The sequence below is a fragment of the Dama dama genome, chromosome 29, assembly GCF_033118175.1.
Source record: "Dama dama isolate Ldn47 chromosome 29, ASM3311817v1, whole genome shotgun sequence".
NCBI classification, from domain to species: Eukaryota; Metazoa; Chordata; class Mammalia; order Artiodactyla; family Cervidae; genus Dama; species Dama dama.
Window position 1 is genome coordinate 60,463,680 of NC_083709.1, and position 27,079 is coordinate 60,490,758.

Consider the following 27,079-nt stretch of genomic DNA (forward strand, 5'->3'; position numbering starts at 1 on the left):
TAAGTGTCCATCGACAGATGAATGAACAAAGAAGATGTGGTACAGATATACAATGGAATATTACTAGCCATAAAAAAGAATAAAATAATGCCATTTGCAGTGATATGGATGAAGCTAGAGATTGTCAGAATGAGTGAAGTAAGTCAAAGACAAATATAAAATATTGTGTATGTGTGGAATCTACAGAAATGGTACGAATGAACTTATCTACAAAGCATAAATAGTTACAAACTGGTTACCAGGGGCAAGGGAACGTGAAAATGAAAGTTGCTCAGTCGTGTCCGACTCTTTGCGACCCCGTGCACTATATACAGTCCATGGGATTCTCCAGGCCAGAACACTGGAGTGGGTAGCCGTTCCCTTCTCCAGGGGATCTTCCTGACCCAACGATTGAACCCAGGTCTCCTGCATTGCAGGTGGATTCTTCACCAGCTGAGCCACCAGGGAAGCCCAAGAATACTGGAGAGGGTAGCCTATCCCTTCTCCAGAGGATCTTCCCAACCCAGAAATCAAACGGGGGTCTCCTGCTTTGCAGGTGGATTCTTTACCATCTGAGATACCAAGGAAGCCAAGGGGTAGGGAAGGGAGGGATAAACTGGGAGATTGGGTTTGACATATACACACGATTATATATAAAATAGATGATAGTAAGGACCCACTATATACCACAGGGAGCTCTACTCAGTCCTCTGTAGTGGCCCGTGTGGGGAAAGAATCTAAAAAGAGTGGGTACACATGTATGTGTACCTGATTCACTTTGCAGTACGCCTGACATTAGCACAACAGTGTAAATCAACTATATTCTAATAAAAATTAATTCTGAATAAAACGTCCTTCTGGTCTGTCTAACAGGAATTTTTTAAGTCTAATTGTTTCTGCTTTAGTAAAGTCATTTCAGCTCCCTTTTGGTTATTATTTACATTGTATATGTTTTTCCTTCCTTTTACTTTCAATTTATCTGTGTCTTTGACTCTAAAATGAACCTCTTATGGGCAGCACATAATTGGATCACATTTTTTATCCATTCTGCCAATTTTTGCATTTACTTGGAGAACTGATCCATACATATATGTTTATACTACGGATACATTACATGCTCTTAATATTTACTGAATGGGTGGATATTTGTTGAATGCATGAGTGATCAAATAAGTGAGTCCATCTCATGTAGGTCTGTACAGTCAAAAATGTTAACATGTTACCAAATTCAGCAATGTGTATATGTGTTTCAAACAGTACATATCAAACCTCAGAAACGAATGTGAAGGTATTTGAACATTAGGAAATCTGTAATGTGACTTAAAACAGGAATAGATAGAAGGAGATAAACCATAGAATTACAGCAATGACTGGTGGGGGGGATGGGGTGGGGTGGGAATTCCCTATTTAAAATCCATTGCTTATTCAAGATTTCAGTAACAATGACCAAAAACAAACTTGTTAGCAAACTAAAGGTAGAGATTAACTTACTTGGCTTCACAGGAAGTGCTTTTAAAACAAAAAAAAAGTTGCTGATATCTATACTTCATGAAGAACTCTTAGAAGCTTTCTTTTTAAAGGTTAGGAACAAGAGAAGGGTTGTTGAATGCCATCTTTAGCATTGTGTTGGAATAGCTAATAATGCAATATAGTAGGAAATAGGAAAAGCAAAAGAAATTAAAAGTCTTAAATCGGAAGAGAAAAAGCAGTACTCATGTGCTGATTCTCTGATTCTTGTCTACAAAGAAAATCCAAGAGAATCTATAAGAAAAATCTTTACAGTTCTACATTTTTCTAGAAAACTTACACTATTTGTGTCAGAAGACAGGTTTTAAAACGGAGAAGTGAGGTAATAGTCTCGTTTTGTCCAAAAGATCTTTTTTAGTATTAATAGTTACATTTTAAAGTATACTAGGAGTTTTTGAGTAATTTTTAAAGTCAAGTTATACATTTTCCCTCTAGAGCTACAGAGACTTCTGATGAAGTGGAGAGTCTGCGACCCCCTAGGTTCTTTAATGAAGATGGAGTTATCAGACCTTACAGGTTGAGGGATGGCACTGGGAATCAAATGTTACAGGTGGGTGAAGAAATAACTTATTAATTAAAATTAATTTAGCCAGTTTTTTTAAGTAGCTATATATTGCTTTAAATATGTATTAGGATATTTGGTCTTTTATATGTTCTGCTTAATTTCATTTAAAGTTTCTTAACATTTACTTAGGTTCTAAATGTACATTTATTTACTATAAGATTTTTTTTTCTTTTTTACAGGCATCAAAAAGTTTGATATGAAAACAGTTAATGCATGACTTTGCAAGTGAAAGCCAACTATAGATTTTAGTCTTAAAATTTACAAACTACATACAGCTGTTTCAGTATTTTGAATGCAAAGAAAAGCTTTTATATTGGTAACATTTTGTGTAGAATTTTTAGCAGATCTGATCTTTTTATAGGGTATTTTTAGTTCTGTACTGGATTTGCTAGAGTTGTTGAAAGCCATTGTGCCTTCATAGTTGATGGTGCTTATTTACCCAGTTAGACCATTTCTGTTTGGGGTACTTCCTTCAAACCACTAACATTCCAGATATAATCCTCCTGTCCAGTTAGACAATATAAGGGAAAAAATCATAACTATTGCTACTGTGAATTCTTGGGCTCTCCTTTTCTTTTGAAGTTGCTTAAATGGCCATGACTCTTCTTCCTGCTCTGTGTTTGTATGGTCTGTTTAAAACCCTGTGAAATTAATAAGCAGTTCACAGGAAAACCGGCATCTTTTAGTAAGAAAAGTTAGCTTTTGGAGCAATAGTAAGTTTGAAGGTGGAGTATTTTATCTGTTTACATAGCTTTTACTTTGTAAATTGGACTTTTTAAAATCTGGATTATGCTATAGATAACATTCACAAGAGGATATACCAATTTAAAGTCATTTCTGTGGTTTAGATGTGGAATACTAAATTAAATGATTTATTTTAAAACAAGGAGTCATTCTGTTGTACAGACTTGAAAATATTCATAGTAATAATAAATTGTGGAGAGATACGGTCTTTCCTCTATAGCCTTGATATTTTAAATATTGTTATGTTTAAAGTGATCAGGGTAAAGATTTCAAATTTTAATATTTTTACCCACTACATGCCCAGTATATAATTTTGCATTAAATGTATTTCCATAAAATATAACCATTGTGTTAATATATGACATTTAGTTATGTGGTTTTACAGTGTGTTAAAATGCTTTTAAAGCATCAAAATAATTGCATGTTGAGATAAAACAGGCAATCTACTAGGAGATCGTGTTCTACATAGCATGTTGACAGACTCTATAAGGACAGTCTATCATTCCTTGGAAGTGTTGTAGAAATCCCTCATAGTTATACAATTGAAACATACATACCTACTCAGTACCTGCCTTCACTTATTAGAACATAATTAACATATTATTAATTCATTTTATTATACTGAATAGTTAATATTCAGTGAAGAGAATTTAGAGTGGTGAAGAGAGTTTAGACATACATCCTCATTATTAGAGAACAGATGACAAGGAAGCCCTGAGATAACCAAAAGTTTCTCATGGTTGATTTCTTGATTTCAGTAACAAGTAAATTTGTCCTACACTTTTTTCCATTGATTGTTTTTGAAAGCTTTAAAGTTTGGGATTTAAGGCCATGACTATTGACTGTATTTTTAAACATGCCTATTATTTTCAGAGGGGCAGTCTTAGAATTAATTGCTGAAAGAGCTGTTTAAATGACAAAATTCACAATCCTTGTCAGCCATTACTTATTTTTCAGCAAGTGGAGTAAGCACTGTATTAGTCTGAATACCTGTAGGAATTCACCAGATGCCTTAGGATGTTTATGTTTGGCATTATTCCCTTACAGGTGTTAAGAAGTGGGTTGTTGCTTTAGTGGTAATTGTAATTTTTTTAATTAAAACTTTACTATTAGCAAACACTAAAATATATAAATACCAGTTCTGTTGCAAAGAAGTAGGTGACACATAATCAGTATTTCAAATCTCATCTACCTCGATTTAACCTAAGTGATTTAATAATAATGCCCTTAGAAAATATTTAGTACTTTCAGATGTTGGTCCTTTTATTTTCTAACTTTCTAAAAAGGGTGCTCTGTGTTTATTAATTTATATGTGCCTATATTTGATAACTAAATGTGAGATACACTCTGACTGTATACCTTTCCGTCTCGAAAGTGACACATTATTATAGTGCTTCCTAGTGGTCTATTCAAGTTGCCTACTAGAGAAAGAAAATAATTCTGATACAGTCATGAAATAATTTACTGATATCATCAAGTTATTTTATACATTAAATGTGCCAACAATTGGAGTTAAGTCTATTAGATTATGAAATATAATATCCATAATTACTGCCCCAGTTAGAGCTGAAGTCTTCTTCAAAATTACTGACTTTCTGAACATTTCATAATTGTCCATGTTTTCCAAGCAGTTTGCCATACTTAACTAACCTTTGTGCTTCTTTTTTTCTTCACCATGCTTACAGAGAATTCAGGTCTACAGGGAGTGGACTGTGACTCACAGTAGAAGTAGTGATGATGATGATGACTATGATTAGATTCTGAAATGTTAAAATCCATATGTTCTTTGTCATTTTATTTGGGATGTTTCATTAACATGTTTTGTATGATTACTACCATAATGCCTATATGTCCATTTTTAGGGAGATAAAAGTACTTTTTCCTTTTAAAATGTTTTTCTCTTTTCAAAAACAAAAATTAGTGCATTAAGCACAAAAAAAATGTATTTTACAGCCAAAGGGCATGCCGTATATTACAGCATTTGCTTGTATGTATTTTATAGCTTTGCAATAACAGTTTGTCTTTAAGATTTAAAGACAATTTTTTAAAATGTTCGTTAGTTTCATTTTAAATTACCTGCTTATTTGTTAGCAAAATGCTGTTTTTAATGTTCTCTGTAGATTTTCTGGGCTGTATTATAATGTCACTGAGTTAAGAAAAAAAGAAAAAGAATAGTAGCCAGTCAATAACTTATACTTATTCAGCATTTCAGAAGTATTTTCTCAAATTTAATAATAATAAACTTCTGTAACTTGAAGCAATACAAATTTGTTGTTCTATTCCAAAATCTAATAGGTTTAACTACTATTATAAGAAACATTCATGATTTGTTTTAAAGGTTATACAGTGAAATAATGTATAGTCTGAGAGTGAAAAATATGTTCTTTGGTTCTCCTTATAATTTCATTTTATTATGTATAGTTTTTGTGAAACAGTGAACAAAGTTGGTTTTACAGTCATTACATTTTAACTTACATATCCATGTGCTATATCCTTATTGTAATATGTTATGAATTAATTCAGGTCATTAGAAGAATTTTTATAGTAAGCATAGATACATGTATTTCTTTTGGGTAATATTGGAAAAATGTCATAATCTATGTTTCTGAAAGATCTATGAGGAAATCTATTGTATGTTTTGTGTGCCAAAGGCTTTCTTTTTAACATTAACCTAGATGAAAATTTTTGTTCTATTTTTCTGTAGCACCAGACGTACTTAAAAAGCACATCTTTTTAATGTACTCTCATTGTATATCTTTCTTTCTAGAAAGTAGCACAGTATTATAATGCTTCCTAGTTTTTAATACTCATTAAATAACTGAGTACTTAATGTACATCAGTTAATGACTGTCAATAGTATGATGTATAATCCCTTATGAGCACTCTGCATTTGGATCAACAGAGGAACATGTACCTTAATTTATGTTAAGCATTTTGCTTATAATAAACTTATATCAGATTGTAGTAGACAATTCCATAATTGTTCAGCTTTTGGTTTATTCAGCCAATAATTAATTGAGTCTCTTCTAATTCTTAGGTTTATCAAGATTTTACGTCTATAAATTTTTATTCCCTATTTCTTGGAAAATGACTATTTCAGATTTTTAATTTTGAGGTTACCAAAAAAGAAGCTAAAAATTTAGGTCTTGAAATTCTACCTGCCTAGATTTGATTCAAATTAAGTAGAAATCAAGGTTAGGTATGCTAGGACTAAGAAATATGTGACTGTCAAAGAATTTACTTACTGTTTTCCTCAAAATATTATATTCTTATCTTTTAGAATAAGTAAATAAATTAAAACACTGACCATTAAAGTAGTCACTACAGGAATCAGAGACAATTTGTATTTGTCAGCATCCACTGCTTTCTTACCCTTGGTCAAAATCAAAGCCTGCTGCTTCTCCCGGAAGCTGAAACAGTCTGTTGTTATGTATAGTATGTGCCTGAGGAAGGAAGGGTCTGGTAATTTCTTCATTGACTTCTTTGATTGATCGCAGCTTTACTAACCATGAGGTCTTTCTAAAGGGGAAAATGCTAAACTGCTTATTTGCAGGACATTTACAACTGAGTTTCCTTTGATTGGTCTGTGACACTTAATTCTGTGGTACAGATTTCATAAAGGTCCGTAAGAATTTATCTGGAAAAGGTTCTGAATAATTCAGCAGTGCCTTACCATATTAATGAAAACTGGAGGTAGAGTTACATTTATTTAAGAATTCCTGAATAGTAAAGAGATTTAAAATAATATTTTAAATTCACTTGTAAACTTTGTTCATGTGGCCTTAGGGATTCATCCTTAAGGGTTTAGCCCTTGGAAGTGACATATATTCTTTTAACAGTATAATTGCCTGTGTTCTTTCTGTTTTCTTGCCCCAGTGAAATAATCTTTTCAAACTTCTCTGCTGACAGGTATTAATTATTTTTCTAGTTTTAAAAATGTATTTATTGTTACCTTTATTTGAGAAAAACTCAAGACTGAGGGTTGGTGTATGGTTTTTTGATGGAGATGTAGGACTTAGACAAAAATATCTTCTTATTCCTCATCAAATATATAGAAAATGAGTTCAATTTGGGGATTTTAAATCAAGTGAACAGTTATTTTGTTTATTAGTGGCTTTATAATTAATTAGAACTTTAAAACAGAGTTTCCATCTAATTAAGTCTACTGAGAAAACTGTTTGAAAGATTGACTATGTAATACCATAGCTTTCCATATCCTTTAACTTTATTTATGTTCTAAATTTCTGTGCAGTCATTGCTTATGTATAGAAAAGAAGATGGAGGGTCTTCTGTCTTCTTCCTGAAGGGAATAATCATTCATTCTCTATTTCCTTTATGTCTACTTGACATTTGAATAGCATAGTGAAAACTGAGAGGAAGAAAAATTTATAAAAATCCTGAATTTGTGAATACCTATTACCATGGATAAATAATCTGATTATAAGAACCTGTAAATGAAATTATTTAGTGTTCACATTGGTTTAGATATAACAAATGAAGTCCAGAATAATATTACTGACTTTGAATATTGCTTATTAAAAAGAAAGTTGAAATTTTCAGTTTGCTTCTGTTTTTAAAAGGATCAGAATTTTCTAAATTTTACCTTCTGAAATTGTTCAAAACACATATATCATTGTGTGGTGTTGAGTGGTGACTTTAAGGTCACATTATGAAAATTTACAGATGGTGGAGCCATGTTAGATCTGTGACTAGGACATCAGAGTTCAACATGAAATATGAGCTGCTATATTTTATATCCCAAAGTCTTGTACACTATCAAATGATGACTGCTGCAATAGCCACTTTAGTTTGTCTGATTTAAATCTCATGGTGGAATTTTGTGTTATGCTCTCCTGTAGTGATGGGAGGAGGACCAGAAACAACCATCCCACCTGTTGTTGATTACTTTTCTACTGTACCTTCAAGCCTCAGCTTTTTGTTTTACAGGTTTCCTTGCATATTAATAGTTTATTATAAAAGTCCAAAATATTAAAGATCGTGTAGGGTCTAAACAAGATACACAGATTGTTCATTTAGGTCAAATAATAATTATGATGGATTTGTAAAAAGAATGTTAGTTTTATTTATTATTCTATCCCTACACCTTTGAAATAAATGGAGACCAATTAAAATGTATAGGTCATTAATTTAATCTTTAATTTCAGTGGATGAATGTTCAGATTTATGAAGTACAGTGAGTACAAAGCATACTGTACAAAACATTACAGAAAGTCCTGAATCAAAGAAGAATGAAATATATTATTTCAAGTAACAGAGACCATGATGGGGGAGCCAGTTGGAATAATTTATAATGGTCATATGTAGGCATTTATGACTTGGTCTGTCTTAATGTGATAAACCATTTTCATGTCTATACTTACCTCTCAATCAGTATGATAAATTTAACAGTTTATTTCATATCAACCAATATATAGGAATAGTTTGCCTCCAAATATCAGCTTTAAATGTTTAATAATTTTGTAAAACTGGTTTTTAATGTAGCCCTCTTCATTTCATATACATACTCTATGCAGTGAAATGGTAACAGATATCTACTAAATTTGCATTATGCTATTCCTCTGGATCTTAGAGATCCTTAATTATTTGAGCATTTATAATATAGTCATTGTGTTTTTATCAGCAGATAATCAGGATAGTATATTTAATTCTTAATTGGGAATGCTATGGTTTTCTACTATAAGTTATCATTTATGAATAACTTGTTACATATATTATGTCTACAAAGATTTTTCTAATGTATTCAGTAGAACTTGGAGTTGCTTTGAATTAAAAGAATTTATAGAGACTCACACTGCTTGGAAAAAGGTAAATCCATTTTGTGAATCACTTGATTTACATTGGTTCTCAAGCTGCAATTTCAGTATTTTATAGAAGATGTGAAATTTTTCAAAAACTAGATTATTTTCTTCATTGTTAAAGTAATATATGCTCGGTAAAGCAAAATAGGAATAGAAAAGAAAAAATTACCCTGTCTCCCCACTATTTATTACAGTGTATTTCACTTTTAAATTTTATTTATTAATTATGATTCAAATATATAAATTTCTGTTAATATATTTTTATTTTATTGTAAATTTTTATAAATTGAATCACTTTTTAAAGAATTACTTTTAATTTCTAAAGATTAAAAAAGTGATTGATTCAGTCCCCAATGTAGGAAACCTGGTCTTTATTTCTACAAGACATTATAACCGGCAGAACTTTTCTATATTTTTATAGCTGATGTAGAAGATTTTTCTTTTTGTTTATTGATAATCTCATAGATTATTTTTTATTTTTTGTTGGTTTTTTTGAAGCTTTTTCTTTTTGATTGGACATATTTTTACCTTTTGACTCTGCTTTTTAAAAAAAATGTATCCCTTAAATAAATCTTCTTCTTGGAAAATTCAGTTATGTGTTTACATGTATGGATGATCCTTATGATTTTCATTGTGTATGAATATTGACAGCTGTTTTATCCCATGGAGTAACTAATTTTCAGCCATTTCAGACATTTAAAATTTTTTTCTATGTTGTCTTTGACTCTCTTATATCTCTTACAAAGATATCATAGTTGCCATTATATAAGTTGTTGTAGAAGGGAGGCTGTTTTTGTTTGTTGTATATTTCTTTTCTTTCAGAAATTACAGATGTTTATAAGTAGCTTCAAACACTGCCTTAATAGCAATTGGAAGATAACGCCTTCAGCTGATGTGGTCTTTCCCTTTGCTTCGGGAGGAGAATTACAACTGATCTGGAAAAAAGGGCTTATTATAGGCAGTCAGATCACCAGAGTAGTGCTGAACACTCTTGCTGACTTCATCTGAAATTTTGAGTAAGTGGACAAGAAGTAGGAGATAAAGGACCATTGGATTTCACTCTTCACTTTTAACTCTTCCTCTCCAGAATCTTACTTCTGAATGGGATGAGAAAACTGAAGAGAGCCAAATTCTGTTCTCAAGGCAAATTAAAGTTAACATCTCAGATAAGGCATATCCCCTGAAAAGACGATGGATGACCTGTCCATTTGGATACAGTCCTCATACTTCATTTATTAGATCAGAACTCTCTTGGAGAGTCTTTTGACACATCATTTTTGAAAGCTTATACTTTTGAACATTTAGTAGTGAACCCCACTAACTTATTTTGGGCTAGTGGAGTAACTCACCCCACTTAGAATAGTCCAGAATTATATAAAAATATTGTGTGAATAGGACTTTGAAATTACGTCTTTTTCTGGAGGTGATGGTTTCACTGAGGGGAGGTTCCAGTTTCCTCACTCCAGTGTACAATGAATTTTTAAATTATTTTTTAATCCAATAATTGAAATGAGGCTAATTTGATTACTAAATCATTTTCAAAAGTTTGTCATCATTTCATCCCATAAATTAAAAAAAACTCATCAGTAGCAATTTGTATTTGTGTGGGCTTGACAGTTTGCAAAGCTATTTAACATACGTGATCATTCAGTCTTCACAAATTATGAAAACAGCTCAGCTTGCTGAAGTGACATGTGCTAAATCACTCATCCCATAAATTTATAAATATATTAAGGAAGGATAAATATTATTAAAATAGGAAATGTAGCACATTTAACTTTAAAAGAAATATAAGTGTTATGCTTAAATAGATTCAACTTGAGTCTTATTTTTGCTTACCAAGGATATGCAAGTAGAGTTAAATTTCTACATTAAGTCCTAGTTGAAAAGGTGGTTACTCTATTTAGCTAAAGGCGCTAAATTGTAACCTGAGACTCAACCCATGATTTCTCTACTGATTATAAGAGTTCTGCCTTACAATGTCCCCTGGTTACTTTCGACAGCAAATAATTCTCATCATAAATTGAGCTTAGTAAAAGTTCATCCATATTTTTTTTTAGTGTGTGCGCTTAACAGTAATATTGTTAAAAGACTTTAGCATAAATTATGAAAAGTCTTTTTTATTAGCCAAATATCCTATGAAAGAAAAGCTGTTCTCCTGCCAAATGAAACGATTCATAGAAAATTAGATTGGAGGCTGCTTTCATTCATCTGAAGACAAAATTTAATGTCATCCGTGAAAGGAAGCACCACACATGATTTTTTGTCAGTTGAGTCTTTAGTTGTAAATTCAAATGAAATTGATATCCTGGTTACTTCTGAGGATGATTCTGATGAACTGTAACCCAGTGAAAATTTACCACTGGAAAAAATCCTACAGGAAGCAATGTGGAAAATGTGCATTTAGACATTTTGTGCACTTTGAATGTGAGTTAGTTGTTTTTTAGTCTTATTATCTTCCAAATAGATAATTATCCATGGGTATTATTTGAAATTGAAGCATTACAAGAGGCATGACACAGCTTGTGGACTATCTGAGTCCATATTTCAATGAGCTGTTAAAATGGGATCCCACTGCATCTACTGGAATACATGTAGTTCTTCTATGTGAACTCATTTTCACAGTAAAAATACTTGGAGGTGCGGTAATACAATATGATTCAGTGCCTGGATTCTGGAACCATGAAAACCGGAGTTCAATTAATAGCCATTTGTTTTTACTAGCTTTATAGCTTTTAATCTAGTCTGATCTTATATTCTAGACTGTAAAATGGAGATCATTGTACTAACAATACCTTGATGGTATTGCTAGGATTAAAAGTTAGGTCGTGTATATGATTATTAGTACAGTGTCTAATAGGAACTCATTGTTATATTTTCATTATTCCAGATGAATAATAATTTTATGCTAGTTCTTGGTCATCATAATTCCTCATTTGTCTCCTCTTGGCCAAAATTATCATTAAATTTTGCCCTTTTTTTCTTTAAAGGTTAATAGAATAGTTAGAATGTTGTGACAATTTCCACACATTAATTGTATAGAAACAGTAAAACCTCAGTAATTTGGACTCACCTGACTATTTTAATATTTTGAAAGAAATGTTACTCTTTTCAAGTTTATATAGTGTCATGGGTCAGTAAATGTTTGTATAGTGTCATGAGTCAATAAATGTTGTTCAGTAGAAGTTCTGCTGGAAATGCATTAGGAAAACTTTTGTAACTATCCTCTTACACTAAACCACTTTGTCTGGCTCTGCTTCTAGATTGCATTAGGTCTGTTGATTAATAGTCTGCTGTTGTCAGTGCACATAATCATGAGCTATTTCTGTCTTTTCTCCAGACTATTTTAGTTGAACCAGTAGGTAACAATTCACATTTCTTAAGATAATACTTTCTTCTGTTTGATTTTATGTCAAGTGGTATGCTCAGCTGTGTAAGGTGTTAGCATGATTTATACTTTGGCTGACAGTCAGAATATCTTGTTTGCGTGTGAGGAGACAAAGATATGGGGGGGCGGGGGGGGCGGGATTAAACAAAGCCTAATCCTCTTCAGATTTGATGACACAGTCAATGAGATTTAGTTAAAAAAAAAAAAAATTTGCCTCACACAATAAGCTGAATATCTCTTCACTTGTGTTTATATCTCTTCTATTTCATATATATATGTATGTATGAAATCACTGAGCTTTCAGAAAGTGAATGTCTACTATATTTGCCCTTGAAGCTTAGTTGAATACCTTGTTCTTCCCGGCCATAGCCCTCATGTCTCTTACACTTGAAGTGAATTGATGAATCCTTTTTTATCCCTAAGTTTTATCATATTATTCTAAGGAAGTTATACTTACTTTCTCAGTAGATGATGAATAAGTAGATGAACAAGTCATCTTGAACAAGTAGATGACTTGTTCATCTACTTATTTACTTCTTAAATAATTGAGAAATGGTAGCACTTAGCATTTTAATTTTATGTTTACTTCCCTGAACTTTGTCATTTTTAAAGTAAACTTAATTTTTTTAGTATAATCTGTTCATAAACCTTTCACTTTTCCCCCCATTATCTCCTAACCAAATTAGCCAATCTGTAAAACCATTTATTGGTTATCCAGTAGATTTTCTTGCTCAATAGTATTTTATCTTTTTTTCATCTAGATAAATTTCATTTTCCTTTTATCACTCATGTGAAGTGAAAGTCGCTTAGTCGTGTCTGACTCTTTGCGACCCCATGGACTATAGAATCCATGGGGTCTATGGAATTCTCTAGGCCAGAATACTGGAGTGGGTAGCCTTTCCCTTCTCTAGAGGTCTTCCCAACCCAGGGATCGAACCCAGGTCTCCCACATTGCAGGCAAATTCTTTACCAGCTGAGCCACAAGGGAGTCTCAAGAATACTAGAATGGTAGCCTATCCATTCTCCAGCGGATCTTCCTGACCCAGGAATCAAACTGGGGTCTCCTGCATTGCAGGCGGACTCTTTACCAACTGAGCTATCTTAATATATGTAATATATGTATATATTATATGATATATGAGCTATATATTATATATATATGAGCTACCTCAATATATGTAATATATGTTTCTTAATATATACCTCTATGAAACTCCTCTTCTTAAAAAGTCAGATAGTAATCAGATTTTGGTTTTGTTTTTTACTTCACTGTATTCCTATCTTTACCTAATTTTCTTAAATATATTTATACTGAATATTATCACCTTGTATTTGGGACTTAAAGCCTTCCATGTTAATGAGTTGTTCCTATCATCTGCCTTTTCATATTTTGGTTTGTTTTTTCGGAAATGTTTTTGTTATAGAACTCTGCTACTTCATAGCATTTGGATGGTTTGAAAGTGTTAGCTGTATTTTCTATATTACTGTAGTTGTTAGGTATGTTCTTTTTCTAAAGTACTGGAACTTATCTGGCAGGAAATATGGATGTTAGTAGAGAGTAACTGATAACAACTGTCTATCCAGTTCCTACTTTTTGTGTGTTTCTAATGTATAACCAATTTGGTTTGGATTTTTTTATATCTAGCAAACTAAGGTTTACATACTCATCCTTTCTATTGTAAAAGAAACCCTTGCCAATAACCATACATTTTAATTGCTACCTATAGGTTCTGACAATTATATGCAACAAATGCAGTTTCCTTAGTGTTTCTGTTTATTTCATTAAGAAAATTCTTAAATGATGATGGATAATTTATATATTCTACTAATGAGTAAGGCAAAAAATGCTTTTCTTCTAACACTGTAGCATATAGGTGCAACGAACACGTCTAAAGTACCGGCAGTTGTACTTGAAACTTCAGACAAACTCATTGATATTTCTGCCAAACTTTGGTCTTGATGCAAAGACTACATGTGATTCCTAGTCCTGGTATTGCTAATTCCTCATTTATTTTAAAGGATATCACAAATTATTTTAGGAAAAACATTCATACCTAAAATGTATTCAGAGTAGAAGAAGATAGGGTATTAATATTATACTATTGGAACAGTGTTAACCTAAAAAAAATTAAGCCAGTCTGAGCTGCTTTAGCAGCCTTCCATGACAACAGCCAGCATCCAGGGATATTGAAGACATTTTTGAGGTCACGGAAACATGTGACATGGTGTAGTGAAAAAAAGCATTGAAATTAGAAATAAACCACTTTTTCTGAGCCCACATTCATAACTTACATGTCTGAAGTACTGACCAAGTGACCCCAAGCAAGTCAGTTCACTGTAATCTTAACCTAATAACACAGGGTTGTCATAAGGATTAGATGGAAAGGACACTTAAATGACCCTTGGTTTCTTCATGTATAAGAGGAAGAGATTAGTTTGGATGAACAATAATATTCCTTGAGGTCTGAAATTCCAGATTTTCAAAATAATAGAAATGATGTTTAGAAAAGTATAAACGTTCATATGTAGTGAGTTTACAGAGTCAAATAATTTTATCAGGAAATTGTGACCAAAGGCATGACATTTGTAGATTCTTCACAGCATGATGAAAGATGATTAGCTATCACAGTCTCTCCTATCCATCTATGGGATTTAGTTCTAAAGTTGTCAATTCTGCTGGTTAATCCTGTTGTTCTTCCATAGTCACATGTTTTAATGGAGACTGACCAGTAAAATTTTGCTGCATGTTGAGTTATCCTTGATGTTTATTCAGATACATTCATTATACGTTTTAAAGCGGTTTGACCCCTCTTGTTTCAAGTTTTGCATTTGAGATTTTTGATGAACTCCAAAAAGCATTGCGTGAATTACTTTTTATTAGCTTTCTTTTTATCAGATTTTATTGTGACTGTTGAAAGTGGTTTAATTATTTAAATGTACAGATCAGATTGGGACTGAAAAGTGAAAGGTGATGAAAAGAAATAATAAGTTAAGTTGCAATACCCAAACCCAATATTGAAATAAAAGTTGGTTACTTAGAATTGAACCATTAGATTTTAAGTTATTTGAAGATTGTAGTCTATTGATGGGATTTGTAGACTCTTGGCTTCTTTTAGTAGTGCTATTCTTGAGGAAATAAACATTTGTATTCTGTATTTTAAAACTTAGCCATATAGAACAAAAGAAAATACTTGCAAGCTTCTTTTTCTTCCAGTGCCATAAAACTGAAACGAAGGATGTAAAATTATAAATAAAAGCTTACCTTGTACCCCCATCCCCATCTTTATCCTTCCTAAGCCCAGAGAAAAATGCTGTGAACAGATTTGGTGTGTTACCACCAACCATTCCAGAAATTATTTGTTTTTATGCAAATGTATGTGTTGCTGCTCCCCTCATTCATTCTCGGTAATTTAATTTCTTTTCAGATAGTATATCTTGCCCAATTTTTAGTATCAGTACATACTCATCTACTATTTATTACCCTTGTAAGCAGGATTGTTTCTTTTTCATGATTGTATAGTGTCCTGTTGTATGCCTATACTGTAATTTATTTAGACAATCTCCTGTTTTTGAACATTTAGGTTTTTTGCATTTAACAGAACATTACCATGAAGATTCCTATATATATTTCTTGGCATGGCTTTGCATAAGATAAATCATAGCAGTGGAATTTCTGACTCAAAGGGTACATTTATTTGACTTGAATTTTCTTGATTTTGAGTTAGGTTAAACATTTTCTCATGTTTATTGTCAGATTTTGTGTTTTGTTGAACTACCTGGTCATATCCTTACATGTTTTCCTATAGAATAACTCCTTTTTCTTCCATTGGTTTATTCATATTACTAGAATTCTGTGTGTTATGATATTAGTTCTTTATCACTGTATTGACAAGATATTTTCCTAATTTATCCTTTTATTTTTATTTTATTTCTATTTATTTGCTTACTGTTTTGCTATTCATTGGTGTTTAATTTCCACATACTTACAGTTCTTATGGACTTTGTGTTTTACATTTAGACCTTTACTGTAAAATCATACAAGTGTGGTTTTATTCTAGTACTTTTGTAATTTCATTTTGTGTAGTTAGTGATATGTGTGGAATTAATGTGGTGGAAAGAGAGAAACAGAGATCTAGCTTTAGCCAGCAAGTTGCTTGAAACATCATTTATTTGGAAATGCGTATTTTTGCCCAATAATTTGAAATGTTGTGTTGATTTTATAAATACTTATGTTTGGATATATAGGATTTTATAAAATCCTGTTGTATTTTGGTCAGTTTCCGGAATCTGTATGCCTTCTATTGATATGTCTGTATATAACTTCCAGTAGCATCAAACTGTTTCACGCCTGCAACTTGATAAATTGTATTAATGTCAGCGAGGGTAGTTCTTATTCTCCTTTCATAGTTTATATTATCACTTATTTTCAGACAAATCTTATTATAATTTTGTCAAATCACTTTTTCCCCCTCCTCAAAACAAATTAATAAATACCATCTTGGAATCACATTAAGAGTTCATGTATAAAAATGGGATGGAAGAGTAAAATCTTTATTATAATGAATTTTTGTATCCAAGATAAAGACATGGATTTCCATTTTCAAATTTTCTACTATCCCCCTCAATAGAGTGTTACAGCTTTTATCATACAAATTCTGTGTGTTATTAATTAAACTTAATGTATAAAGATTTATCTTTTTATTACCTTTGTCAGCAGGTTTGTTTTCCTTCCATTTTTCAAATTGATTACTGTGTTTTAAAGTAAAGTTAACTGGATTTTGTATTTGGATTTTTCAGATACTGTTATCTGCAAGTAATTTCTACTCTTCCTCTCCAATATTTGATGCTTCTTTCTTTTAATAATTTATAATTTCTTAAAACATGACCCACTTTACCACTAGTTTTGCAAATTTATATGTTAATAATTTTTAATTAATTTTTCTGAATCTGTGGTTATGTCTCTTTTTCATTTGTAACTCAATGAATTGAAGTTTAAATGGCCCTACTCACTACAGTAAATAGTAAAGCTACTCTTTCCTCAATATTATGATCTTTGAAGTTAGAAAATGCTTCCATGCAGTTAATTTGTATGTTTTATCCTGCTTTTTAAAAACTCCTTTAATAAAAAGTCTATTGTATCAGCTTTCTAAAGCAACCTTACTATGAAGTCACTTGTTAGCTTTCTTCTAAATTACATAATTTTAGTTTTTTGATATAGCCTCATAGAATACAGTTTTCTAGAATCTTTTTATCCTCTTTTGGAACTTCTTCAAGAGATCTAACATTTTTGTCTAAATTCTTAAGGAACCTTAGTCACAGTTACATTGCTTGCCTTTAATAAATAATAAGCTAGCCTGATACACATTTTAAGTAGCCAGAGTAATTCTATTTTCAGAGCACATTATATTGAGAATATTGTCTATTTTGTTTATGTAGTTAACTTTATATTTTGTGAGACAAAGAACTGTTGATCACATCACATATAGACAATGTTTCAGCAGTCTTAAAAGAGAAAGTCTATTCCATGGGCTGGTCGGGGGTTTCCTGTCTTTCCAGAAATAATTTGTTTCCTAATTTTGAATGAATTATGAGATTGGCAAAGAAACGCATGTTTGTAAGGCAGATATGACAATTATAGGGAAGAGGCAAGGTGGGAGCTAATAGTAGTTTATATGATGCATATGTTTAAATATGTATTAGTGTTTGCATGTGGTTTTGTACAGATATGATCAAATACTAATCTGTTTTCCAAGACAGAATGAATGTGATTGTTTAATACTAACTTCAATAGGTTTCACTTCAGTTCAGTTCAGTTCAATCACTCAGTCATGTCCAACTCTTTGCAACCCCATGAACCGCAGCATGCCAGGCCTCCCTGTCCATCACCAACTCCCAGAGTTTACCCAAACTCATGTCCATTGAGTCGGTGATGCCATCCAACCATCTCATCCTCTGTTGTCCCCTTCTCCTCCTGCCCTCAGTCTTCCCTAGCATCAGGGTCTTTTCCCTTAAACTTTGTAAAATAACAATATCTTCTAAAACTAGCATTAAACACCAGTGTAGCTGCAGTTGAGTAATCTTGAATAAAGTAGTACAAAAAGGCACTTTTTAAGAAGGAGTAGCAATGATTTTGTAAATATTCAACTTTCTGACAATATGTTTACTGTGTAAGTGTGTTAATGAATTTGCCCCCCTGAGAAGGGTTTTTAGAGGATCGGTTAAGCATTATTTGCATTAGAATAGGATATTATCAATTTCCTCATTCTCTCACCTTTCTTTTTTAGGTCATGGAAAATGGAAGATTTGCAAAATACAAATATTTTACCCATGTTATGATCAATAAGACAGACATGTTAATGATTACCAAAAGGTAACCTTTCTCTAGTATAATGTGATAACAGGTTAACTGACAATCATTCATGAAGTGAAGCAGTTGTTATTCACATCTTATTCCACATATTTAACACTGATTCATAGTAACTATGGAGCTTCCCTGGTGGCTCAGACAGTTAAAAAAATCTGCCTGTAATGCAGGAGACCTGGTTTCGATCCCTGGATCAGGAAAATCACCTGGAGAAGGGAATGGCAACCCACTCCATTACTCTTGCCTGGAGAATCTCATGGACAGAAGAGACTGGTGGGCTACAGTCCATAGAGTCGCAAAGAGGCAGACGCGACTAACACCTCACTTCATAGTAACTGTGATTCTCTTGCTCTGCAAGCCTCGTGCCTAAAAGTAGCTGAGGAGGAGAAATACAAGTAAATAGAAAGGAGTGGCCTACTGACTGATGCAGGTTTGTTCACTGCCAAAAGGGTGAATTTATATAAGCATCTTGTTGGTTCAAGGTGATTATTGAACTTAGCAATCATGTTTAATGTTTTTAATCCTAATAATTTCTGAGCCCCAAATTTATAGCACTATCTGAATTTTCTTGTTTAAAGAGTAACATAGAGTATAAAACTCAGAGTATTTAGAAGGTATAGATGTGAGAGCCAATATTCTTTCCATCTCAGATACTAGGCCCTCTTCTCCTAGGGGCAACTCCTTTTGTTTGTTTTGTGTCCTTGAAATAGTCTATGCCTGTGCAAGCAAACATCTGCCCCTAAAAGCATATGTCTGCCTGTATAGGCATGTTGGTGGCTGTTGTTCAGTTGCTAAGCCATGTTGATTCTTTGTGACCCCATGGACTGCAGCATGCCAGGCTCCTCTGTGCTTACTGTCTCCAGGAGTTTGCCCAAATTCATGTCCATTGAGTTGGTGATGCTATCTAACCATCTTATCCCCTGCCACCTCCTTTTCCTTTTGTCTTCCATCTTTCCCAGCATCAGAATCTTTTCCAGTGAGTCAGCTCTTTGCATCAGCCAAAAGTTTGGAGCTTTAGTTTCAGCATCAATCCTTCTAGTGAATGTTTAGGGTTGATTTCCTTTAGGTTTGATTGTTTTCTCTGGCACCACAATCTGAAAGCATCAAGTTTTCAGCACTCAGCCTTTTTTTATGGTCCAACTCTCACATCCGTCCATGACCGTAGCTTTGACTATATTGACTTTTGTTGGCAGAGTGATGTCTCTGCTTTTTAATACGCAGTCTAGGTTTGTCATAGCTTTCATTCCAAGGAGCAAGCATCTTTTAATTTCTGTAGTCACCATCTGCAGTGATTCTGGAGCCCCCCAAAATAAAATCTGCCACTGCTTCCACTTCTTCCCCTCCTATTTGCCATGAAGTGATGTGACCATATGCCCTTATCTTAGTTTTTTGTATAGGCATACACATACATATTTTAATGTAAATGGGAATCTATTATAACACCATTCTGTACCTTAATTCTTTACTTAAGGCCTATGTCTTAAAGAGTACTCCATGTCAGCATATGGGGATCTTTCTTAATTTGTAAATGACTGCCTAGTATTCATTTAGAAATATGTACTATAATGTACACCTAAGTTTCTGAACTTTTATATTTAAAGACCAGTGGTTCAGTCATTCTTGTTCATAGCAGCATTCAGTCATGTTTTATTAACCCTTCTCCCCATTGACTAAGGGAAGGGTGACTCATCAGAGTTAAAACAAGAGTCATTTACAAAGTTTATTATTTCCACATCTTGCAACATTTTAGAAATAACTTTCTTCTCAACATAGTGGACCTCTTTAAATGTGGTCATATAAACCTTGACAGTAAGTGTAATGAGTTATTTGATTGAAAAAATGATATTTATACTTAGGATGTACTTTCTTTCCAAGTTTTGCACTTGAAGATAAAGGATCTTTGAATCAGGAGAGGAAATACTAAGTATCTGCAATAAAATTAGCTTAGCTTTGGTTTTTCACATGGTTGTAGATATTCTGGAGGACCAGTGGGTCTATTCCAACAGTCTCTATAATCTGATCGGTGAAAGACGGGATCAGAGACAGAAGATGGAGATGAAAGAAATAAATCTTGATTAGCTGTCTTTTTTTTTTCCATTCTAGCCATGTATCAACTGTTTCTTTAATTCAGTCCCTTAACTTAAAGTATATGCCACTTAAAGAAACCTCTGATTGTACCTACAATTGATGTATCAGCCAGAAAGATGGCTTGGGGAAGAAAGGCCTTTGAAGGAAGAATTAAATAGAATTATTATAAACGGAATTATTTGCATCTCTTGATTTCTTTCCTCAAAATAATTGTGGGAGAACAAGAATTACTTTTTAAAATCTCTTTCTGATAAAGTTTGGTAAATATATTTTATGGAGCCTTAGCAACAAAGGCATTTTTTTCTAAAGCACTAATTCCATGGAAGTTCTCCAAAATATTGCTTGGTAACTGGTTCTCTTAACTTTTTCCTATTTCTTAAAAAAATTCTAATATATTTCACTTTACAAGTATTTTTTCTAATATAAGTATGTCATGCTATACATTTCCTACTAAACATTGCTACAGATTTCATGTTTTCATTCTCATTTAGTTCTATTTCCTTTGAGATTCTTTGACCCATGTATTTATTTTTTTGGAAGTACTCTGTTAAGTAAACATTTGGAAGTATCCTTATTTCTGTTACTTATTTTCTAGTTTAATTTCATTAAACATACTGAGAACATGTTTTATTTCAGTTCCCTTAAATTCATTTTAGTCTTTTATGACCTCGATTGTGGTGTCTCTTAGTGAATGTTTTACATGCCCTTGCAAAAAATATGTATACTGCTTTATTATATTATTGGATGTAAATTCTTCAGTTTTTAAAGTGGATTCTTCTTTCTCTTTTTGAGTGGTGTATTGTTTGTAACAAAAGGAACATTTGGACAGCTTACTTGTGAGTGGCAGTATAGCTTTGATGAATTTACCAAAGAGCCATTCATTGTTCATGAGAGAAGACTGCGCATTGAAGCAAAGGTATGTTGAATAGAATTTTTTAACACTTGGAGCTGAAAACAACACATTAAAATAGTCTTGACCTCTGTAATGTTTCTGCTTCTTTTATAGATGTTGCTTTATCTTTGTATGGTTTTCCTTTGCACCTGCTGTCTTACTCAGGCTTAAAGAAAAGAAACTTAGGCCAAGAAGAAATGCGCTTTTGTTCTCTCACATTGACAACATTTGTGGGCCCTCATTTCATACTCAGTAACAGAACTGTACCTTCTTTGTTGCTATCTAAGGCACTAAAGTGAGATATTTGTATACCTCAGAATCCCTGGCAGTTGCCTACAGAATATTTTTCCCTGAAATGCTAACTAAAAGACACTTGAGAAGTTTTCTAACAGCCTGTTATCAATAGTTTTTTTTATCTTTTTATAGATATTATCTTCCTAATTCAGTTGTAATCTTCTTGAATGCAGAGACCATTTCTTTGATTTGTAGCAGCTAGTGCAGTACCTGGTACTTGGATGTTGATATAAAATACAGAAAATTGCTAGTCATTTGGTAAATCATCAAGAGTCTCAATACCCATTGTAAGTTGTATTGACTACTCTCAGTACTATAGGTGATAGAAAGAAATATAATATATTTGACCCCAAGGTATTTACTAGATACCTATGTGGAGGGCCACTTTGGCAGTGGCTGTATTAATCCAGAAATATGTGATTCAGGCCAAGTTAGTTTTGTTCATTGTAATTTGTGGTTTTGTTTGGTTTTGAGGGTTTTAATTAGTTCATATAACTGAGAAGTCCAAGCCTATATCTTGTGACTTAATTATGCTCTAATGACATCATTAGCATTTATTCTCTCCCCTTCCTCTCCTCCTTCATTCTGTCCATTGCTCCCGCCCCCATCTCTAGGTTCTACTTTCTTCAGTGTGGCCTTCATTCTCAAGCGGTCTATCCTTTGGTGACACTGTGACCAGAAGTTCCAGGCTCATATCCTACTAGCTCAGCACAATGAAAGCTTCTCAGTGGTCTCACTGGGCCACCTTTGATCACTTGCTTATTCCTAAACCAGTCACGTTAGCCAGTTGGCCAGGGGAGGTCACAGGATGAGTATGGTGCTACCAAGAAGGAAAGGTCAGCTCTATATGAAGTTTTGGCAGTAAGAGATGGTGAGAAGTAGTCACCCAGAGGTGATTCAAGAAATCATTACTGGAAGACGGGGCATTGGACACAGGCGAAAACAACAGATTTCTTCTAGGCTAGCCTACAGAACAGAACTGTGCCTAGGTCCTATGCTTAACTAGTGAAGACCATTAGTTCAATCTTACCATTCATTTCAGAGATGGGGCAGCTCTTAAGTAGGCTGGATGTTAGTTTTTGAGCATCTTAGACCAATTTACCCACTGAGAATTTCTCTGATTCAATCAGAAAACGAAAGACCCTGTGGCCACTTAACGAAATAGTGAGTAGCCCCAGGGCAGTAGGTGCCCAATATGCTACTGGAGATCAGTGGAGAACTAACTCCAGAAAGAATAAATAGATGGAGCTAAAGCAAACACAACACCCAGTTATGGATATGACTGGTGATGGAAGTAAAGTCCGATGCTGTAAAGAGCAATATTGCATAGGAACCTGGAATGTTAGGTCCATGAATCAAGGCAAATTGGAAGTGGTCAAACATGATGGCAAGGGTGAACATCATATTTTAGGAATAAGTGAACTGATGTGGACTGGAATGGGTGAATTTAACTCAAATGACCATTATATCTACTACTGTGGGCAAGAATCCCTTAGAAGAAATGGAGTAGTCCTCATAGTCAACAGAAGAGTTTGAAATGCAGTACTTGGATGCAGTCTCAAAAATGAGAGAATGATTTCTGTTCGTTTCTAAGACAAACCATTCAATATCACAGTAATCCAAGTCTATGCTCTGACCAGTAATGCTGAAGAAGCTGAAGTTGAACAGTTCTATGAAGACCTACAGGATCATCTAGAAAGAAAGAAAGTGAAGTCGCTCAGTCGTGCCCAACTCCGCGACCCCGTGGACTGTAGACTGCCAGGCTCCTCTGTCCATGGGATTCTCCAGGCAAGAATCCTGGAGTGGGTTGCCATTTCCTTCTCCAGGGGATCTTCCCAACCCAGGGATCAAACCTGGGTCTCCCACATTGCAGGCAGACACTTTATCCTCTGAGCCACCAGGGAAGCCCCAACAAGATCATCTAGAACTAACACCCAAAAAAGATGTCCTTTTCATTATAGGGGACTGGAATGCAAAAGTAGGAAGTCAAGAAATACCTGCAGTAATGGGCAAATTTGGCTTTGGAGTACAGAATGAAGCAGGGCAAAGGCTAAAAGAGTTTTGCCAAGAGAACATACTGGTCATAGCAAACACCCTCTTCCAACAGCACAAGAGAAAACTCTACACATGGGCATCACCAGATGGTCAATGCCAAAATCAGATTGATTATATTCTTTGCAGCCAAAGATGGAAAACCTCTATATAGTCAGCAAAAACAAGGCCAGGAGCTGACTGTGGCTCAGATCATGAACTCCTTACTGCTAAATTCAGACTTAAATTGAAGAAAGTAGGGAAAATCACTAGACCATTCAGGTATGACCTAAATCAAATCCCTTATGACTATACAGTGGAAGTGACAGATTCAAGGTATTAGACCTGATGGATAGAGTGCCTGAAGAACTATGGACAGAGGTTTGTGACATTGTACAGGAGGCAGTGATCAAGACCATTCCCAAAAAAAAGAAAGGCAAAATGGTTGTCTGAGTAGGCCTTACAAACAGCTAGGAAAAGAAGAGAAGCTAAAGGCAAAGGAGAAAAGGAAAGATATACCCATTTGAATGCAGAGTTCCAAAGAATAGCAAGGAGAGAGAAGAAAGCCTTCCTCAGTGATCAGTGCAAAGAAATAGAGGAAAACAATAGAATGGGAAAGACTAGAGATAAGAAAATTAGAGATACCAAGGGAACATTCCATGCAAAGATGGGCTCAATAAAGGACAGAAATGGTAGGGACCTAACAGAAGCAGAAGATATTAAGAACAGGTGGCAAGAATACACAGAAGAACTATACAAAAAAGATCTTCATGACCCAGGTAATCATGGTGGTGTGATCACTCACTCAGAGCCAGACATCCTGCAATGTGAAGTCAAGTGGGCCTTAGGAAGCATCACTATGAACAAAGCTAGTGGAGGTGATGGCATTCCAATTGAGCTATTTCAAATCCTAAAAGATGATGCTGTGAAAGTGCTGCACTCAGTATGCCAGCAAATTTGGAAAATCAGCAGTGGCCACCGGACTGGAAAAGGTCAGTTTTCATTCCAATCCCAAAGAAAGGCAGTGCCAAAGAATGCGCAAACTACCATACCGTTGCACTCATCTCACACGTTAGCAAAGTGATGCTCAAAATTCTCCAAGCTAGGCTTCAACAGTATGTGAACCATGAACTTCCAGATGTTCAAGCTGGTTTTAGAATAGGCAGAGGAACCAGAGATCAAATTGCCAACATCTGCTGGATCATCAAAAAAGCAGGAGTTCCAGAAAAACATCTATTTCTGCTTTATTGACTATGCCAAAGCCTTGACTGTGTGGATCACAACAAACTGTGGAAAAGTCTTAAAGAAATGGGAATACCAGACCACCTGACCTGCTTCCTGAAAAAATCTATATGCAGGTCAAGAAGCAACAATTAGAACTGGACATGGTACAACAGACTGGTTCCAGATCGGGAAAGGAGTAATCAAGGCTGTATATTGTCACCCTGCTTATTTGACTTACATGCAGAATATATCATGAGAAATGCTGGACTGGATGAAGCACAAGCTGGAATCAAGATTGCTGGGAGAAATATTAATAACCTCAGGTATGCAGATGACCACGCTTATGGCAGAAAGCGAAGAAGAACTAAAGACACTTGATGAAAGTGAAAAAGAATGAAAAAGATGGCTTAAAACTCAACATTCAGAAAACTAAGATCATGGCATCCGGTCCCATCACTTCATGGCAAATAGATGGGGAAACAGTGGAAACAGTGACAGAATTTACTTTTTGGGCTCCAAAATCACTGCAGATGGTGATTGGAGCCATGAAATTAAAAGATGTTCCTTGGAAGAAAAGTTGTGACCAACCTAGACAGCTTATTAAAAAGCAGAGACATTACTTTGCCAACAAAGATCTGTCTAGTCAAAACTATGGTTTTTCTAGCAGTCATGTATAGATGTGAGAGTTAGACTATAAAGAAAGCTGAGTGCTGAAGAATTGATGCTTTTGAACTGTGGTGTTGGAGAAGACTCCTGAGAATCCCTTGGACTGCAAGGAGATCCATCCAGTCTATCCTAACGGAAATCAGTTCTGAATATTCATTGGAAGGACTGATGTTGAAGCTGAAACTCTAATACTTGTCCACCTGATGTGAAGAACTGAGTCATTTGAAATGACCCTGATGCTGGGAAAGATTGAAGGCAGGAGGAGAAGGAGACGTGACAGGATGAGATTGGTTGGGAGGCATCACCCACTCAATAGACATGAGCTTGAGTAAACTCCAGAGTTGGTATGGACAGGGAGGCCTGGCATGCTGAAGTCCATGGGGTTGCAAAGAGTTGGACACGACTGAGCGACTGACCTGAGTAGCTATTAGGCTCTGCTTTAGCCCATATTGTGTTTTTCGGAGCTTTTTTTTTTTTTTTTTATCTACAAGGATAAACTTCTTATCTCCTTGATTTCTTCCTCTTCCACCTTTCCCTGAGACCTAATATTAGCAATCATCCTTTTTTTTTAAATAGAAGAATCTGATTTCTTCTGAAGTCTGTATATACCTGTTTAGTCTAATTACTTGTAGAAATTGTTAGACTAGTAATATACTGCTTCTTTTATGTCTTTACCCATGGTTAATAGAAGTAATCACCACCCCTCTCTCTTCTTAATAATTCCATTCTGTTTGTCCCTCTAATACTTAACATCCACCACCATCCAACAGTTCTCCCACAAGCACTGAACAGAATACTAAAAGAGTGAAAAATAATTGGAGAACAGTTATATAACACCCACTGTGATTTCTTTGATTCTGAAGCTACATTTTTATTGCATTCTGTAAATAAAAAGAATTGCATTGGTTTAAAATGTCAAGTTACAGAAACAGAAACACACATGCACATACCTGTGCACGTGTATGTGTATTCACACACGTGTGCATTATTTTTCAGCTGAAAATTGTCAGGAATCCATGGCCAGAAATCAAGAACTATCTGAGAGAGGGAAAACAGTGGCAGTGCTTCTAGATTTGTCTCCGTCCTATCCTCTGTGCCAACCTTTTATGGCTTTATAAAGCAATTGAAATCTCACCTAAAATTTTTTGTCTTAGGTTTAGTGATAATGGATGCGTTAGAATTTAGTCTTTTTTTGTTGGTTTGTATTAGATTCTTGTTGATTTCTCATCCTTGGCTTTTTTTTTTAATGGCATTTCTTTATTTGTATTTCTGCAACTAGATTTCCATTTTAATGAAGTACTTACTCTGTTTATAGGAACGGGTGAAGTCTGTATTCCATGCCAAAGAGTTTGGAAAAATAGTTAACTTCAGAACCCCAGAGGATGCAAGGGTAAATATAGTCAACCTTTTACTTAAACACATAGCAGCTTCTCATTTCAAAGCCGTGTAAGTTGTATTGATATTAGTCTTTAAGGTAGATAAGTTGTGTTAGTTTTTC

At 34.1% G+C, this 27,079-nt stretch overlaps 1 protein-coding gene across 2 annotated transcripts in view; it reads left to right on the top strand.

The window, feature by feature from the left end:
* VPS13A (vacuolar protein sorting 13 homolog A) overlaps window positions 1–27,079 on the top strand; it is a 274,739-nt gene that overhangs the window by 240,315 nt on the left and 7,345 nt on the right. The window contains exons 68-71 of one of the 2 annotated variants that reach the window (XM_061132455.1): window positions 1,942–2,056; window positions 18,307–18,392; window positions 21,267–21,390; window positions 26,897–26,971. In XM_061132455.1, coding sequence (XP_060988438.1) covers window positions 1,942–2,056; window positions 18,307–18,392; window positions 21,267–21,390; window positions 26,897–26,971 — 400 coding nt within the window. Of the gene's footprint in view, window positions 1–1,941; window positions 2,057–2,250; window positions 5,847–18,306; window positions 18,393–21,266; window positions 21,391–26,896; window positions 26,972–27,079 lie in introns of those variants that run through there. The other variant, XM_061132456.1, reaches the window with a different exon arrangement.